Here is an 18491-nt window from a genome sequence, read left to right as displayed (position 1 = left end):
GCCCAGGTGAGAAGCTGGTGCATGACAGAAGTGGGACTAGAACACTAGTTTCTTAACTACTTATCTCTTCTTTTATTTGCAGAAACTGGGCCAGTTGCCACTAGGCTGGCTTTTTAGAACTTACATTACAGGATATTTTTTTAACCCAAGTAAATTGACTATATGAGGCTAAGATTCTGATATCTTCTTATTTAGAGCTTGCTATTTTCCTGAACAAAGAGAAAGCAATCCCTTTCATTATTTAATGACTGCCCTTAATAAAGTGCATGGTCAATATCACCTACTTTAAAAGGAAAATGTTTTTCTGGGACTTCAACTTTCCAACTCAACTTTGTTGCTTTTTTATAGGACAATTGCAGACGAGCTGAAAATGTTCTTCGTTTGTGGATCATTGAAGCCAAGGACCTTGCCCCTAAAAAGAAATATTTCTGTGAACTGTGCCTTGATGATACCCTCTTTGCTCGTACAACCAGCAAGACCAAAGCAGATAATATTTTCTGGGGTGAACATTTTGAATTCTACAGCCTTCCACCTCTTCATAGCATCACAGTTCACATTTATAAAGATGTGGAAAAAAAGAAAAAAAAAGACAAGAATAATTATGTAGGACTAGTCAACATTCCCACTGCCAGTGTGACTGGTCGCCAATTTGTAGAAAAATGGTACCCAGTGAGTACCCCTACACCCAACAAAGGAAAGACAGGAGGACCTTCTATTCGAATTAAATCACGTTTCCAAACTATCACCATTCTGCCTATGGAGCAATACAAAGAATTTGCAGAATTTGTCACCAGCAACTACACCATGCTGTGTTCTGTCCTTGAACCAGTAATCAGTGTGAGAAATAAAGAGGAGTTGGCCTGTGCCTTAGTGCACATTCTTCAAAGTACTGGCAGAGCCAAGGTAAGTGAAAAAGGAGGGTTACATTACCCAACATCTCTTCCCTTTTATGAAGAAGTATATATACTATGTTTCATGCAGAGATCTAAATTGGAGAAGGATGCTTTGCTAGTGATTAAAAAAAAAAAAAAAATTAGGAAGGAAGCCTGTTAGTAGTAGTAGTATATCCAGGGATTGGGGATTATAAAACAAAGAAGTAACATGGAGAAACCAGCAGATATTTATTTTAAAGCTATTCCTTAGGAGCTTTATTTCTCTTTATGCCTTTTTTCTGGGTGAATGTATATATAGATGGATGAGGATTGATAGATGAATAGATAGATAGACGGACAGACAGATAATCAGCCTAGAAGATGAGTTCAGGTGTTAAGTTTAAGAAATTCCATGTTGACAGCATGGACCAGTTTATAACTCTGATATATTGAGCACCTTATATGTACCAGAAACTAATAGTGAAGATCTAGAAATGACTAAAAATAGACACTGTCTTCAGCCTCATGGGGTTTATGGTCTTCTGGGGAAAACAGATAATAATCAAGTTCTTAACAGAAGCAAATGTGTGATTACAGTGAGAAATGCAGAGAAAAAAATAAATATGAGATTGTGAAAGTGGGGAATAGGAGACCTGACTGATGCTGGTTCAGAGAAGGCCTCACTGAGGAAATGAGGTACAAACTAGGATCAAAGGATTTGAGGAATTAACTCCATGAGAGTGAGGGGAGGAGCGAGGGTTAGGAGTGAGGCAGAACTGGGAACAGCATTTGCGAAGCTTTGTGGTTAATAGACAGCATCCTATGTTAGAAGGGGCTTGGTGGTGTCTGAGGGCCTTAAGAGAAGCCCCTTGTGGCTAGAATGGAGTGCAGAGAGAATGGATACCCACAAGGATGCTGGGAAGGTGGATGAAAACCAGAAAATAGAGGAACTTACAGGCCACATATAGAAGTATGGTCTTTATCAAAAGTATGATGGAAAACCTTTGGCGGAATTTTAAACCTATGGCCGGTGATACCTAAGCTTTTATTCCAATTGACTTTTTTTCTTTCAAATGAATCACACAGCTTTAGTCTTAAAGCAGCATTCTCAGGATGTCTGATATTTCATCAGTTTCTTGTAGCGCATATTATTTATTCATTTGCTTTGTGCCTGATTGAACATTTTTCACCAGGATTTTCTCACCGACTTAGTGATGTCCGAGGTGGATCGCTGTGGAGAGCACGACGTCTTGATTTTCAGAGAGAACACCATTGCCACCAAATCTATTGAGGAGTACCTCAAGTTGGTGGGACAGCAGTATCTTCATGACGCACTGGGTATGGAGAAGAAGCACATTGTTTGCTTTTCAGTTTTGTTATTTCAGTTTTGTTATTTCACCCTCATAGGACAAACAAATTGAACTCAAATTCAGCATTTTGCTTAGTTCTAGCTGACTAGAGTGTTAAAGTTTGAGTTCAAGTTTCTCTGTAGTAGTACTCACAGGTGGTACTGCTTTATTACACGTTGCTTTATTCCAGTATGTACAGAAGGAGAAAGCTCATCAGCATATGCAGCTACCCCCGGGGCCCTAAGTTCCTGACACTAAGACACACAATATAAGTGGATGTCACTGCTAGATCTGAGGGTACCTGTTTCCCCCGAAGTATTGACGATTTACATTACAATATAAATATATTACCTAAATCTTGAAAGTGTTAACATTTGTTATCATGCATCAAAAGTTTAAAAATTTTGCCAGTTCCCTTAACTCCCAATTTCTGCCTTCAGGATCGCTAGAATTTTGCCCAATCAGTTGTTCTTTTTTTTTTTTTTTTTTTTTTTTTAGACTTTTTGTTTGTTTGTTTATTTACTTGACAGAGATCACAAGTAGGCAGAGAAGCAGACAGAGAGAAAGGGAAGCAGGCTCCCCGCTGAGCAGAGAGCCCAATATGGGGCTCCATCCCAGGACCCTGGGATCATGACCTGAGCCGAAGGCAGAGGCTTTAACCCACTGAGCCACCCAGGGGCCCCCCATTCGGTAGTTCTTGCTGACTAGGCCACTGACCTGGAATTCCAGATCTGGTCATGAAATTCAGGCATTAAAACCACTAGAGTAATGCACTGTGCTGGGTGACATACATCATGACATTGAGTTTCTTGAAGAACATAGTCCTTTCTTTTACCTTTATATCCCTAGTATTTCCCACAGAATGTAGAGCAGCACCATCATACACAAACATAATATGAGTCACATGTGAGTAATTTAAATTCCCAGGTGGTCACAGTATAAAAAGGGTAAAGAGAAATAGGTAAAATTAATTTTAATAACATTATACTTAACCCAGTATATCCAAATATTATTTAGCCGGTTATCAGTATAAAAATTATTAGTGAGGCACATTACTTTTTTTCATGCAAACTCTTTAAAATTTGGTTTGTGTTTCACATTTGTTACATATTCCAGTTAGCACTAGCCCCATTTCAAGTGCTCAGTAGTCACATGTGATGGTCAAGAGTAGACAGTAAGTTATGTTGAATGAATAGACAGATTTTTGCTCTCAAGGAGTTTATAAAATGGGGAGATAAGGTAAGGGTATCCCTATAAAAAGAGAGAGGAGGGGGATCCTGTGTTTTTCCAAAGAATTAATTCTAGCTAATGGAATTTCCCATGTAAGATCTATAAACAGTGTGTGTGTAGCTTAAAGAATTAGAAGGGTTATATAAAAACAGATATTGGACAAGGAAAGTAGTAGGAATTAGCATAGGGAAAGAACCACAGGGACAAAAAGACATAAAGGTATGAGAGAACCAGACATGTATGAAATAAAATTAATTAGCTGAAAAATGAAATGAAACAAACAAGTCAACAACAATAACAAAGATTAGAAAAACAATGAGAACCAATTTTTTGAGAGCCTTGAATGCCAGGCTGAAGAGTTCAGATTTTACAGTAATCACTGCTGAGCCACTGCAAGTCCTGAGCAGGGTATTTTCAATAGAATTAGTTTAACAAAATGATTAACATGTGTTGGTGAAGAAAGCTACTGAAAACAGAGACCAGTTAAGAAGCCATTGTAAGAAGGAAGGCCAAAAATCAGGAGCCTCTGAATGATGGGATCACCAAGAGTAAGAGGAAAGGGGATCTGAGAAATATTAAAGAAGTTGAGCTGATGGGACATGGCAACTTGTCTATTTGTGAGAATGGGCCAGAGCAGGCGGTGGAGACCAGATACTATGATGAATGTTGGGCATTGAGTTACTAGAAGGGTGATGCGATTCTTGACAGAAATAAAGAACATAGAAGTAGTAGGCTTGAGAGATGAAAAGTGAATATTTCCACTTTGTACGTATTCAATTTGAAGTTCTAATAGGAAATCCCAGGGGTTCTAGGTGAGAAATTCCAAGACCTCTGTCTAGGTGTCTCTTGGAAATTTTGGACCGAGTTACCTATGTGGAGGGATAAGTGAAGCTACAGGTCTTCCAGTCCACCTAGGTTTATGGTACAGATGGAAGGAAGAGGGGGAACAGGAAGTGATCACAAAGAGAAAGCACACATGCACACATGGAAACCAAGAAAACCAAGAAAATAGTCCTAGACACCGAAAGACACGAAAACATCGATAAAGTCAGAGATTGAGGAAGGCAGAGATTAAAAAGAAAAAACTATTGCATTTGGCAACTTAAAGATCACTGGTGGTGGCTGGGACTGCTGTCAGGAGGATAGGAACCAGGTTGTATGGGGTGTGATGTGAATGACTGCCAAAGAAATGGGCCCACTGTGTTTACATGAAGTGGACTCACTGTAGTAGTGATTAATTCCTACTCTGCAGAAGTAAATTTTTTCTCTTCCTTCTTCCTAGCTTCTATATTCTTTTCTCTAAGTCATGTGCTTTAGTTTAAGATATAATGGGAATTTGTAAGAATAGTGAAAGTGGATTTTCACTGATATTGGGAAAGTTACAGAGAGGTTCATAGTCTCACCTAAAGAGCTTATTACAATCATATAAAGTATATCTCATGGCTTGCTTTAATGATTTGTATTGCCTTATAAAAGGCAATGATGAAACATCTCAAATCGTAGTCTCCATTCTGTGGACGTAGGGGTAAGTATGTGTTTACTAACTACCTACTTCTTAAAAATCAAAATCTGTGTTCTGCCATTCAGTGTACTAATACACAGGATTTCCAAATAAATAATTTCCAAAGTGAAAAGTGGATGCAAGTGCTATGATATGAGAGAGAATAATTAAATAGCTGATGGGCTAAATGAGACATGAAAATTCAGTGACCATGAGAAGAAACTCAAATAACCCCACATAGATCTCTATTATCATATTTATAACCCAAGAGCAGGGACCAGGGTAGTGAAAATGGCTGCTGCTTCCAAAACCATAAACAAAATTAAGTGGTAAGATGCTTCAGAATGGAGATTCTACTGTCGTCTTCCTGCTTAAGTTCCTAATTTCTAGTTAGCCTTAACATCCTAGATGCTCAATGCCTGACTCTTCTCCCATATTTTATTTTTCTGACAGAAACGCTCTTTTGAAAACAACTAACAGTGTCTTGGAGCCAGTGTAAACTCAGACTGATTTTATATGGTTTGAGATAGTAATGTGATTTTTCAAATAGAAACCCTGAAGAACTGCACAATTTTCAGTTACCTGAGAAAAATTCAATTATTTTCATATGAAACTGTACTTACTGTGGCAGGAGCCTCTAATACTACAATTGAGAAAGGTTTTATAATAATTATTCTGTAAAGAGGCTTCACGGTGAAGTCTCAGTAAACCAAAAAATTAATAAGGACGCTGAACACTCAGTATAATTAAAGTTTAGTTATATTTCATACACTTTGGGCAAAAAAAAAAAAAAATAGATACTATTTCCAGGCTGCCTGAAGAATTCCAGAGAAAAATTAGTTCAAAGTTGCCATTTTGGGCACCTGGGTGGCTCAGTCAGTTAAGCATCTGCCTTCGACTTAGGTCATGATCCTAGAGCCCAAGGATCGAGCCCCACCCTGCTAACAGAGAGCCTGCTTGTCCCTCCCTCTGCCTGTTGCTCTGCCTACTTGTGCTATCTCTCTGTCAATTCAGTAAATAAAATCTTCAAAAAAAAAAAAAGATGGGGTGCCTGGGTGGCTCAGTGGGTTAAGCCGCTGCCTTCGGCTCAGGTCATGATCCCAGGTCCTGGGTTCAAGCCCCACATCGGGCTTTCTGCTCAGCAGGGAGCCTGCTTCCTCCTTCCTCTCTCTCTGCCTGCCTCTCTGCCTACTTGTGATTTCTCTCTGTCAAATAAATAAATAAAATCTTTAAAAAAAAAAAAAAAGAAAGAAAGAAAGAAAGAAAAGAACTAGGCTGAACCTTGAGAGATATAAGCAGATTTGAAGGGATCATTGCAAAATCCACTCCTCTGTCATAAAGACCTCTAAAAACCTAAGAATACATACAATCATCTTTGGTAAATATTGAGCATCTTCAGTGCTTTGGGAGCTATTTGATAGGCTGGAAATTCAAGCATGAGTTGAAGCTGGCCTCTGACCCCCAAGGGTATTTATCCCAGAGACGTGACCATGGGACAGACATGTGAACAGATAATCCCCCACAGCGTGAGACATGGAACACTAGAACATACATAAGGTATAGTGAATAGTGGAGGATGAACAGGGAAGGTAAGGATTTGTTCTTTTAGGGAATGTGGGCATATCTCTCTAGAGGAGGGAGTATATGAACAGTGCTTCTAAACTAAATTTCTTTGGACAAACATATGAAGAAATGTTCTGCTACAATTTTGTGCTCTGATGAGGGTCTGTCCCCTTCACAAGAGGTAAGTCTAGAGACCGTTACTCGAATCTGTGTTTGGCACCAGCTTTAGCACTAAACACTTATGTTGGCTGTTCAATCAAGCTTGGGTTCTTTTTTCTTCTAAAATAATGTTATTCACCCTGGTAGAAGGGCCTTGTAACAAATAATGAGTTCCTGCTAATAAAATATATTCATGGTTTTAGAGAATAGATTTAAAGTCATATCGTTGTTTAAAGTAGTATCATTCTTATATTTATAAATACCATGATGGTGATGTTACTTACTGCAGTTTTTCCACTTCCAGGATGAGGAAAATAAACATGGCATATGGGAGGCAGTAACCCTTGGGTTCTAAAGCGATAACAATCCTTTGTGCCCTCCACGTGAGGTCTCAGAAAGAAATTCCCATTCTACATTAAGGACAGAAATCCAGAATCCTTTTATTCTGTTCAGGAGGACACTCTTCATAGTTGTACTACTTGTCATCTTCTCTCTTCAAACAGGGGAGTTCATCAAAGCTTTGTACGAGTCCGATGAGAACTGTGAAGTAGATCCCAGCAAGTGTTCCTCAAGCGAACTGATAGACCATCAGAGCAACCTGAAGATGTGCTGTGAGCTGGCTTTCTGCAAGATCATCAACTCCTACTGGTGAGCAGGTGTCCTCACATTAGCCCCTGCTCGTGGAGCTCCGCGCCCTCCATGTGGAAGTCATCGCAGTGCTAACGGTAGCCTTTCCCAGCCAAAGGAAGGGCTTGGGGGAAGATGGAAGGTTTCCCTGATGGAGTCTCCTCTCTAAAATCCAAATCCCCACTGTAAGCAGCAGTACCTGCATAAATATAGTATTTCCCCAGACTATTAGCACCACATCCTCTAATACCAAAAGTATTTGAGTGGCTTTCTAAAATATTTACTAGGATTAAACAGTTGTGTTAATGATTTTTGCATTGCTCCAGCCCCAGCGATTGGTGAGATTTTGGAAGAGTTTTGCTGAACACTCTTTAGAGAGATTATGGTATGCTCTGTTAAACCAGATGGTTTAGTCAGGAGCCTCATGCCATTTTCCCACTTTGCAAAACTAAATTTACACTAATCCCTGAGTTTTGTAGCTTTGGGTTTACAGGCTCCATCTGGACTTTGGTCAATTTTCCACCAACTGTAAGCTATGAATCAGGCAGAATTCTCTCTACTAAGCTCTCATCTCAGTCTGGCTCTAGAGCAGAGGCGTGCTGGGCCAGAATGGGATCACTTGTGTTTTCTTGCATTATGCTACTTTCATATTTAGAGGTTTGATCTTTTTCCTTCCCCAGTGTTTTCCCTCGTGAGTTGAAAGAAGTGTTTGCATCATGGAAGCAGCAGTGCCTGACCCGCGGCAAGCAGGACATCAGTGAGCGGCTCATCAGTGCCTCATTGTTTCTCCGTTTCCTGTGCCCCGCCATCATGTCCCCCAGTCTCTTCAACCTTATGCAGGAGTATCCTGATGACCGCACATCTCGTACCCTGACTCTGATTGCCAAGGTCATTCAGAACCTGGCTAACTTTGCCAAGTAGGTGTCACTACCAGAAGCACTTTTTAAAAAACATTGTTTTAAAAAATACGTGACACCTAAAGTTTGGATGGGAGTGGGGAGCCTCATTACTCATAGTACAAGATTTTCATTGTGGTGGTATTAAAAAAAAGGAAAAAAGAAGGAAACAGTTTAATTATTCATTTTAAAGGAGTGATTAAATAGTCCATGGTATATATCCAGTAATATGGTAAATGATGAAGATATAATTGTACTCAATGAAAAGTGCTATAAACTTCAGCAGAAATGAAAAAGGATACTAGAAAATATATATGCTGTTATTCCAGAAATATGTTAAAACAAAAACCTAAGTATAAAAACCATCTGACAAACTCAGTGTTTACATTATCTAAGACAATTGACCTGGGCCCTTCAGAAAAAGTCAATGTCATGAAAAATTGAAAAGATGGAGAGGGACTGTTCTATATTTAAAAACACTGGATGCTTGAACCTTGATTGGATCTGAATTAGAAAAAAATCTATAAAAGTCATTTTGGGGACAATTAAATGTGGACTATATATAAGATGATTTATGGATAATGATTTTTTAAAGTTTTAGTGTGATAATGGCATTGGTTTATGTAAGAGATATTCCTTATTCTGGAGAAATGGGCACTAATGTATTTAGAGTTTATGTCTGCAACTTAGTTTAAAATGGTTCAGCCAAAAAAAAAAAAAAAAGTGTGTATAAAGAGAGAAAGTGAAAGCAAACTTGGCACAATGTTAACAGTTGATTAATATAGACGAATGCATATGGTTGTTTGTTATATAGTCTTTCAGCTTTTCTATAGATTTAAAATTTTTTGAAAGGAAGTTAGGAAACCATTGGGGAGGAAATGCACTCAAATTATAAACAGCGGATACGTTTGGGTGACAGAGTGTGTCCACTCACACCTTTTTCTTGCCGCTTTTCATTGTTTCTAAAAAGACAAGATTCTGTATTTGCAGTGTTTTGAAGAAAAAAATTAGAACTTCGGTGAGACAGATTGTTTTCTAGCATAAATAGTGACTTTTTAATATAAATAGTGACTTCTAGAAGTGCACTATTTGAACTTTGTGTACCCTATTTAAGAGCCAACAAAGAAATAGACCTATTTACCCATATTTATGTTAATTCTGATAAAAATTATTTCTAGTTTATTTTAGAAGTTTTCTGGGCTTAAGCAAGGCCCTGAAAATACCTAGACTTTAGATAGACAAAGAAGAGAAGTTCTTCTGTAGCAAAAATAAATAGTATGAGCAATGTCTTGGAGAAGGGGTATATATTTGGGAGACTCTGAAGAAGCTAGCAATATTGAAGGTTTATACTCATTAGCATTTGGTAGGCAAATGGAGGTTATTTACAGAGAGCTTTAAATAACAGAAAAAAAAGAGATTTAGCTTTAGCCAACGGAGAATAGAAAGTTATGCAAAGTGTTTGAGTTTTACATCAGTATTAAGAAAGTATATTTTAGCATTTAGCACTTAAAGATTATAAATTAGTCACTTACCTCCCCAACATAAAGATAAAAAACTGGGCACATGATGAGATGAGCACTGGGTGTTATATGCAACTAATGAATCATAAACACTACATCTGAAACTAATGAGGTACTCTATGTTGGCTAATTGAACTTAAATTTAAAAAATTAAATTAAAAAAAATAATTTCAAGTTCAGTGTAAAGTCAACTCAAACATCTCAAACATGTCCTTTCCCATTTTCTCTCCCTCTACCTCAGATTTGGTAACAAAGAAGAATACATGGCATTCATGAATGATTTTTTAGAACATGAATGGGGTGGAATGAAGCGCTTTCTTTTGGAGATCTCTAATCCAGATACCATCTCAAACACCCCAGGCTTTGATGGTTACATTGATCTGGGCCGAGAGCTTTCAGTTTTGCATTCCTTACTGTGGGAAGTAGTTTCCCAACTTGATAAGGTAAAGTAGGTTGGAAGCATAATGGGACCTGGGAGTTAGAGAACTTTAACGTACCTAAATTCTGAAGGGTATCTACAGAGTGACAGCATTCGTGCTTTCTGCTAGTTGAAAGCAACCTTTTTGTGCTAGAAGTCTGGGAATAAGTAGTTACCAATTCTGAGTAAATAATGTGTCCTACAAACCAAGAAATTCTAGAAGGCCATGAAATTATTAACATATATTTTAAGTAATTATTTGAATTAATGGGGTGTATATTTCTATAAATAAATAATGTATAGAACATTATATATAACGTGTCTAAAAGCTTGCCTAGAAACCAACATAAACATTGCTAAATGCATATTTATTCATGTATAGCAGGATAAGATGATGAAACCTCATATAATAATTCTAACAGAAGTGTGGACTTAGAAAAATACTGAGATTATCATGTTTAATTTGTTTCACTCATGAGACTTTTTTTTTATTATGCAAGTTAGAGGGTTCGATATAACTATTAGTACTACTGGGTTACATGGGATCTGAAAATTCTGATGTTTTCTTTCTCTACAGATAGGAATTTAAAAAAGAGAAAATACTATTAATTTATTTTCTGAGTATATAAGAATTTTATTATATATTATATTAATAACTAAATATATACCATGCCAATCATTTTCTTCCTTATGGAATTTTTAAAAAAAATAGAGTTTGTAATGGAAAGTAGTCTTAGACTTGAGCTAGGTTTATCACAATAATTATTTATTGATGTTTTTGTTTGCTACAGGTACTTCATAAATAGGTGTGGTGGTATGTTAGAATAACTTCAGAAGACAAAGTTACTTTTTGTGATAAGAATGTATTTGTTTTCCTATTATCCTTAACAATGTTGTTAAATGTTCCTAATTTGGTTACTCCCCCCAGTAAAGTGTGGGGAGTAACCAAAAAAAAAAAAAAATGGGGGGAGTAAGACCTATTAGTAAAAAGCAATTTCCTGAGGCAATGTAAATGGTAGGGTGTTCTACCATTTGTAAATAATAAACTGTTTTGTATTCTTGAGGACCCCTTCTTCACTTGTAGAAATGCTAGCTAGACTTGGAGTTGTGGCTGTGCTGAGGGCAATTCCTTGAATATGAATCATGGCTCAAGAAAGTTGAGCAAGTAAAGGCTAGTCTTTGAGTGGCGTTTGAGCAGCGACTCTACCCATCTGAGCAGAGTCAAAGAGTCTCAGTTGTGGAGAAGACACAGGAGACCCAGAGGTAGCCGTGTAAAGCTGCCTGAGAGTTGAGGAGTCCCGTAAGACTCCATGAGAGTAAGAATTCCCCAAAGAAAAAAATGATTGAGATGGATCAAGCCAATACTAAAAAGCGACTCTTTGTCGAATAACCGCATCAGTGGGATGCAGAAATAGTAATCTCATGAAATAGGCCTGGCTGATGTAGGGTCACGGCCTTTTTTTAACAGGCTTTGCTATGTCAACATACCTTCTCCTTTTTAATCTGTGTTTGGGCCTGGGAACCAGGAGTAAATCTTAGACACATCCCATAGAGTTTACCTGATTTTGCTGCTTAAAAAAATATTGTCATGCGGCCACAAACCCAGTTGACAATAGGTCTGAGTTCCCAAAAGTAAATGGGATAGTGGATGGCAATATCAGCTGTGTGCCCTGCAGTGCTGTGGACCCCTGAATGCAACACCTTCTTGTATGTTGGCATGCATTTCTTTTCTCACACAATGCCTTTTCTTTGGAAGTTTCATCACATTAGCCAATCCTCTGGTCTTGAAGTCCTTTGGTCAGAAGGTGTTTGGTTCTTCCCCTACCCACCCCCCAACCTTGACCTACTAGCCTCCCAAAGATTTAGTTTGCTTTGCATGCCTATTTTAGTTGGAATGGCAATAGTTTGGTTGTTTTGAGCATGTCTTTTAATTTTTATTTGCATAATCCTAATTTCTATTTCCTTTCTTTCCTCGATGTCTGCTGCACCTTGTTTCGCCTCCTCCATTCATCTCGACGCCATGGTTCTGCTGCTCCATAACAATGCATTATGAACCTGCCACTCCCATATGCAAACACCTACCCTTCCCTCCAACCTACACCCCTCCATCAATGGGCATCGCTGTCCCAAAAACAATCCTTGGTGGATGTCGCAATGCTTATTATCCAATTAGGGTGAAAATTCCTTCCTACAGGCGACCGTGGCAAAGTTGGGACCTCTCCCTCGAGTTCTTGCTGATATTACCAAGTCTCTGACTAATCCTACACCAATACAACAGCAACTGAGACGCTTCACTGAGCATAACTCCAGTCCGAATGTCAGTGGAAGCCTCTCCTCTGGGCTGCAGAAAATATTTGAAGACCCCACTGACAGGTATGAGACTTGAAACTGTTGTCTCAGAGAGAGATAATGCTTCAAGATTTGGCAGAAGTCTGTTTAACTTACTTGTTGAATTTACAACCTGAAAGTCATGATTAATTGGAAAGAATCATCTGACCTGAGATAAATCCAGTTGTTTTTCATAATAATACACAAGATTTAGGATACTTATTTTCTAGAATGATATCGTAGAGTTATAATATAGTCAACAAACATAAAAAAAAAAAAAAACCTTTAGGTCCAGCTTAATGGAAGATTAAGGGCTCTATGACATTTATATTTTCATATATTATAGCACTCAAAAATCTAGAGAACCTCTGTTAACATCATTTTGACTGTGTCAGCTGGATAGGTAGATACAATGTTGATGCTTAGACTGACCCTCTTTTCTGGACTGGGGAGACTTGGGCCTTTGGTAGGGACCCTTTTGATTGTACACACAGCGCTGCTCCCTCCTCTTGAAGGTTTAGACAGAACCAATTAACTCTTAATTGGAATAGCTCGGGAGGGTGTAAACCTTAAGTAGGAAATGACTGGAATTCTGGTACAAATCGAAAACAATGATGGAGTGGTGTACACAGTGTTATTCCCCACCTTTGGAGAGAAACTACAAATGTTGGACTTTTTTTTTTTTTAAGATTTTATTTATTTATTTGACAGACAGAGATCACCAGCAGGCAGAGAGGCAGGCAGAGAGAGAGGGGGAAGCAGCTTTCCGTTGAGCAGAGAGCCCGATGCGGGGCTCAGTCCCAGGACCCTGAGATCATGACCTGAGCCGAAGGCAGAGGCTTTAACCCACTGAGCCACCCAGGCGCCCCGAAATAGTGGATTTTTAAAGAATTGTAACAATGAAATCTGAGTTTAGAAACCAACATAAGTCTCCACATTGGGCCTGTGAGCCTTCAGGAATGTTCTTATGCCTTGGGTTGAGAAATCTTAAAACCGTTTTGAATTTGCCTCAAAGGTAATTAAGGACCCTCTTTTTCCACAGTGATTTGCATAAACTCAAATCTCCAAGCCAGGACAACACAGATAGCTATTTCAGAGGGAAGACATTACTGCTGGTTCAGCAGGCCTCCTCCCAGAGCATGACTTACTCTGAAAAGGATGAAAAGGAAAGCAGCCTTCCTAATGGCCGGAGCATCTCCCTCATGGACCTCCAGGACCCTCACGCCGCTCAGGTGGAGCACGCGTCTGTCATGCTTGACGTGCCTGTGCGCCTGACGGGAAGCCAGCTTTCCATCACGCAGGTGGCCAGCATCAAACAACTGCGGGAGACCCAGAGCACCCCCCAGAGCGCGCCCCAAGTGAGAAGGCCCCTGCACCCAGCCCTGAACCAGCCAGGCAGCCTCCAGCCCTTGTCCTTCCAGAACCCTGTCTATCACCTCAATAACCCAATTCCAGCAATGCCAAAGGCCTCTGTGGATTCCAGTTTGGAGAATCTAAGCACTGCCAGTTCCAGAAGCCAAAGTAACAGTGAGGATTTCAAGCTCAGCGGGCCCAGCAATAGCAGCATGGAAGATTTCACCAAACGCAGCACCCAGAGCGAGGACTTCTCCAGGCGGCACACCGTGCCGGACAGGCACGTCCCTCTTGCTCTGCCGCGGCAGAACAGCACCGGGCAGGCCCACATCCGGAAGATGGACCAGGCTGGGTTAGGTGCCCGAGCCAAAGCCCCGCCATCCCTGCCGCACAGCGCTTCCTTACGGAGCACGGGGAGCATGTCGGTGGCGTCTGCGGCGCTGGTGGCTGAGCCTGTGCAGAACGGGAGCCGGTCCCAGCAGCAGTCCTCCTCCTCCAGAGAGAGCCCCGTTCCCAAAGTGAGAGCCATCCAGAGACAGCAGACGCAGCAGGTAGGGGCGAGGGCCAGAGGGGTCTGGCTTCCACCGGTCCAGCTGTCTCTCTGGTTCTTTGTATATAAATCATTAGGAAATCTGATTTCCACTGAAAAATATTTTCTGCAACTTTGAAATGAAAAGAGGAAATGAAAAGTCTGGGAGGCTTCTGGTGAGGTAAGGCAGCAGAACGTGGCTTGACTCATTCCCGTCTGGAGACTAACAACCACGCAGAGGGCTTTTCCTTCTCTGCAGGCAGCTGAGCTGCTACCTGGGTTTGCACTGAGAACAGATCAGTGTTGAATGAATAATTAGAACACATGCACTACAAAACCTAGAGTCAGATCAACTAGAATATATTTGGGGAATCCGGACATTAATCCTCCTTAATTTTTTTTCCCCTTAAGTTTCCAGAACAAACTTCTGCTTTCTGAACCGAGCAGTTAATGTAACCGCTCTCTACTCCATCCCCCACCTCCCTCTGGACATGACAAGTCTCATGTGCCTTTTCCTGGAAATGGCTAGAAAAATAAACAACTGAACACCTACCAAGGCAAGGTAAAGGAGAGGGATAGCAAGGTAGAAACATAGCTAATTGACATATATGCTAACCATTTACACATTCCTTCTATTTGCATGGGTAAGCCCAGTCACACCCAGTCTTAAGATTTCCAGACTTTTCTTCTTGATAAAAAATTTTCCCAAGAATTTGATTATTCATGGCTTCCCTACGTATTACATTCTGAGGCACCAATATGTGTTTTGCTTTTGGAAACAAATTAATAACCTGAGGAGTACATGTATATGTGTATGTATACATTTAATATCTTTCATCTAAAAAAGACTTTTCTCCTTTGTATTTGCTGACCTTTTTTTGAAACCCAATCATACTTTATAAGTACTAGGAAGCTTTGTAATTGAAAGAGTTCTATGATAACGTCCTTTTGTCAGTAAAACCACTGGTCAGAGGAGACTGCAATAAAACCCCAGTGTATCTTTTTAATATATTTGGTTTTTTATAGGTAGGCATTTACTAATTTGGCTGCTTCTGCCTCCGTTCTGCTCTGATCAGAGGCCTTGCCCCTAGTTTGATAGTTAATGTTTAAAAAAAAAAAAAATTATTGCACTGACAGAATTCTGGGGCGCAGAAGTAGAGGGAGAGATGAAAAGCATGACTAACTTAAGCTGATTCCCGAAGCCGACTTCCTGGGCAGAATCTCCCAGTCAGTCATTCTTTCTGGAGAAATTTCCGGAGAAATCCTTTCAGTCTTAAATTTCTCATTTTGATTTTGTTTATATTTCCCCAATTCATTCGATTTTTTTTTTTAAGATTTATTAATTTATTTTAGAGAGAGCAAGCATGACCTGGGGGAGGGGCAGAGGGAAAGGGAGAATTCTTGAACAGACTCCCTGCTGAGCCCAGAGTGCAACACAGGGCTCAGTCCGAGGACCCTGAGACCGTGACCTGAGCCGAAACCAAGAGCCGGCCACTTAACCCATTGAGCCACTCAGGCCCTCCCCCAATTCGTTCGATTTAATGAACATTTCCCTTTAAAGAAAAGGAAAAAGATTATCTACAATAAAAATGCTTTTGCAGAGTGCCTGGGTGCCTCAGTTGGTTAAGCGACTGCCTTCAGCTCAGGTCATGATCCCAGAGTCCCGGGATCGAGTCCTGCATTGGGCTCCCAGCTCCATGGGGAGTCTGCTTCTCCCCCCGTCATGCTCTCTCTTTCTCTCTCTCTCTCTCAAATAAATAAAATCTTTAATTTAAAAAAAAGAAAATGCTTAGGCATATCTATATCTTTCATATGTATGTCATATTATGTCATAAGCTTAATTTGTCAGAAGGCAGTCATTTACACCTTATCATGATCATTTCCACATGTTTATGCTAGCTTCTAGTTGAGATCAGCTATTTTCAGAGAAAGTGTTTATTGAGAGGAGAAAGGAAGGGTAAGTAATTTTAGAGATGGAGTATGACATGGAGACAGACATCCACGGGGTGTGGGGGGCGTGGTCAGGGGTGGCGGGTGGCTAAGTTGGCATGGCGTCCCTGAGGATAAGGATAAGGAATAGAGAAGAATATCAGATTGCCAGAGACGGGCAGGACAGTGGAAAGGGCCCTCCAACCTGGTTTTCCAAAAGCTGACTCAGGCCCAGCCCTGGACAGAAAAGAGGAATGCTAACCCATTCCTCTGTATCACACAGTCCTCAGTTCCCAGGGCCCATGACTCAGACACATGGTTTATAAATACTACAAATTACATAGCCTTCTGTGTGACCATCTGGAACTGATTGTCATTTATAATATTTAGGTGTAGGAAAATGTAGCACCCATCCCACAAGCAGTCAGCACATGTTTCTGGGGGTGAATAGAAGGCCGTCTGGATAGATTAGAGGCAAGAAATGCACACAGTCTCCAAACAACCAATTTAAAAATGTTTTGTGCCACAAGCCATCGATGAATTGGGGTATTTCTGTATTACACTGGCATGAAGTGAGGCACAGACACGGTGAGATGACCTAGCACAGCTTGAAATATTCATATTTGTTTATGCCTTTGCTGGTAGTGCCACCTCATATCCATTCCAGCATAAATCACTGTATTTTTATTGCTCAAGTTTCTGGTTTTTCTACATTGGCTTTTTCTATGCAGATGGTTTATTCTTTCAAACTTATGTTGTTATTTTTTATTCCTTGTCTTCTGGTTTCTTGCTTTTCTCACTGCCATGAAGCCTCTGAATTTCTATATAATCAGCACATTTTTGGCAAATTCCTTTACATATTGTAATTGCAAATTGTGTTGGGGAATTCGTCTCTCCCCAAAACTAGAGGTTTTCTTTGTGGGGATTGTTCTGTAGGCGTCTGTAATTATTGGTGGCTTTGTCCCATGCAGATTCCATCTGTATCTTAGCACAAAGGAGTGCCCATTGTTGGCGGCATTACTGGCTTCAGTCTTCATATACGAACTGAGTAGGAAGGAAATAAAATCCTAGTTGAAACAATCTACAGAGAAGAGAGGTTTTGGGTTTTTGTTTGTTTGTTTTTTTTTTTTTGGTTTGTTGTTGTTGTTTTCAGGAAACTGCCTTCGAATTTTTTTACCCTTTTCAGCCTTTATTTGGATTTTCCCCCCTCATTTTCCTCTCCATTTTGTTTTTCATGCATCACGTACTATCTGTGTACAATAGACTGTATTTACAGTGTATGTGTTCAGATACAGCATGTTATGTAACCTTAAAAATTCAAATTTGAAGAGGCTTTTAAAATAAAAAATTCAAATTTGACAGTTCTGTTAGAAAGGATGCAGCTTTCACGTGTGTGTGGGTCAAGCCCTCTCCTAACCAGCCTCTTCAGGAACCCTCAGAGTTGACTTCCTTAGCCAGCCCTTTCTTTGGTATTGACAGCAGAAGCGCTCTTCATTATGAGAATTGGACTGTTTCAGACTTCAGAGAAGATGCAACCAACAAGCCTATGTATATCTAGGAAATATTAGCAAGGAAGAGGAACTGGCCTGTTCTCCATTGTCCTCAGCATAGCCAGGCTATGACTGATGACAGGATCGGAGAAGCTGCTGTCTCAGCCCTTTTGCCCTAAAGCATTAGTATTTTTTCCAGAGAAACCCATACAGCTTTATCTCAAAGCAGAAATATCCCTCGTAGGAATTCCTACTGCTTTTCCTTCTGTCTTTTTTATCCTTCCTTTTCTTTAATGATCTACTGTTGAAAGCCAATGGGTATAAATACTCTTCCTAAGCCTATAGCTAAGCAAAATGGGATTTGAAGCACTTGCCAACCTCTTTTCCCAATCTCTTTGACTATAAACTGGAGATAATAAATTTTGCTATCTATAATAATGCCTAAATAATAACTAATTAACTACTAACGATAAAAACTTGAGATAATGATTTTTTATTGATTATTATTAACATATAATGTATTATTTGCCCCAGGGGTACAGGTCTGTTTGCTATCTTCTCCAGCTTGTAAGGAGGTGGAACAATCATTAAAGAAAAGCCTTTGATGTACTTCCAAAGGACTAGAGGAAAAACACATAGTATCTTTCTCTTAGTAATATATTATACTTTAGTAATAAATTCTAAAGAGAACCAGAGTATTAATAAGTGAATAATATTTTATTGAGCA

At 39.7% G+C, this 18491-nt stretch overlaps 1 protein-coding gene across 4 annotated transcripts in view; it reads left to right on the top strand.

Annotated features, from left to right (window-relative positions):
• LOC111150925 (RAS protein activator like 2) overlaps positions 1–18491 on the top strand; it is a 348227-nt gene that overhangs the window by 316370 nt on the left and 13366 nt on the right. For 2 of the 4 annotated variants that reach the window (XM_022508616.1, XM_022508614.1), the window contains exons 8-14: positions 349–903; positions 2066–2210; positions 7178–7322; positions 7982–8218; positions 9959–10160; positions 12330–12508; positions 13506–14367. In XM_022508616.1, the coding sequence (XP_022364324.1) occupies positions 349–903; positions 2066–2210; positions 7178–7322; positions 7982–8218; positions 9959–10160; positions 12330–12508; positions 13506–14367 (2325 nt within the window). Of the gene's footprint in view, positions 1–348; positions 904–2065; positions 2211–7177; positions 7323–7981; positions 8219–9958; positions 10161–12308; positions 12509–13505; positions 14368–18491 lie in introns of all 4 variants that reach the window. The other 2 variants (XM_022508615.1, XM_022508613.1) reach the window with 1 other exon arrangement.

The sequence above is a fragment of the Enhydra lutris genome, unplaced genomic scaffold (genome assembly GCF_002288905.1).
Source record: "Enhydra lutris kenyoni isolate GAN:26980312 unplaced genomic scaffold, ASM228890v2 scaffoldscaffold24, whole genome shotgun sequence".
Classification (NCBI taxonomy): Eukaryota; Metazoa; Chordata; class Mammalia; order Carnivora; family Mustelidae; genus Enhydra; species Enhydra lutris.
Note: the sequence above shows the minus strand (reverse complement) of the source record. Positions and strands in the feature narration are given on the sequence as shown.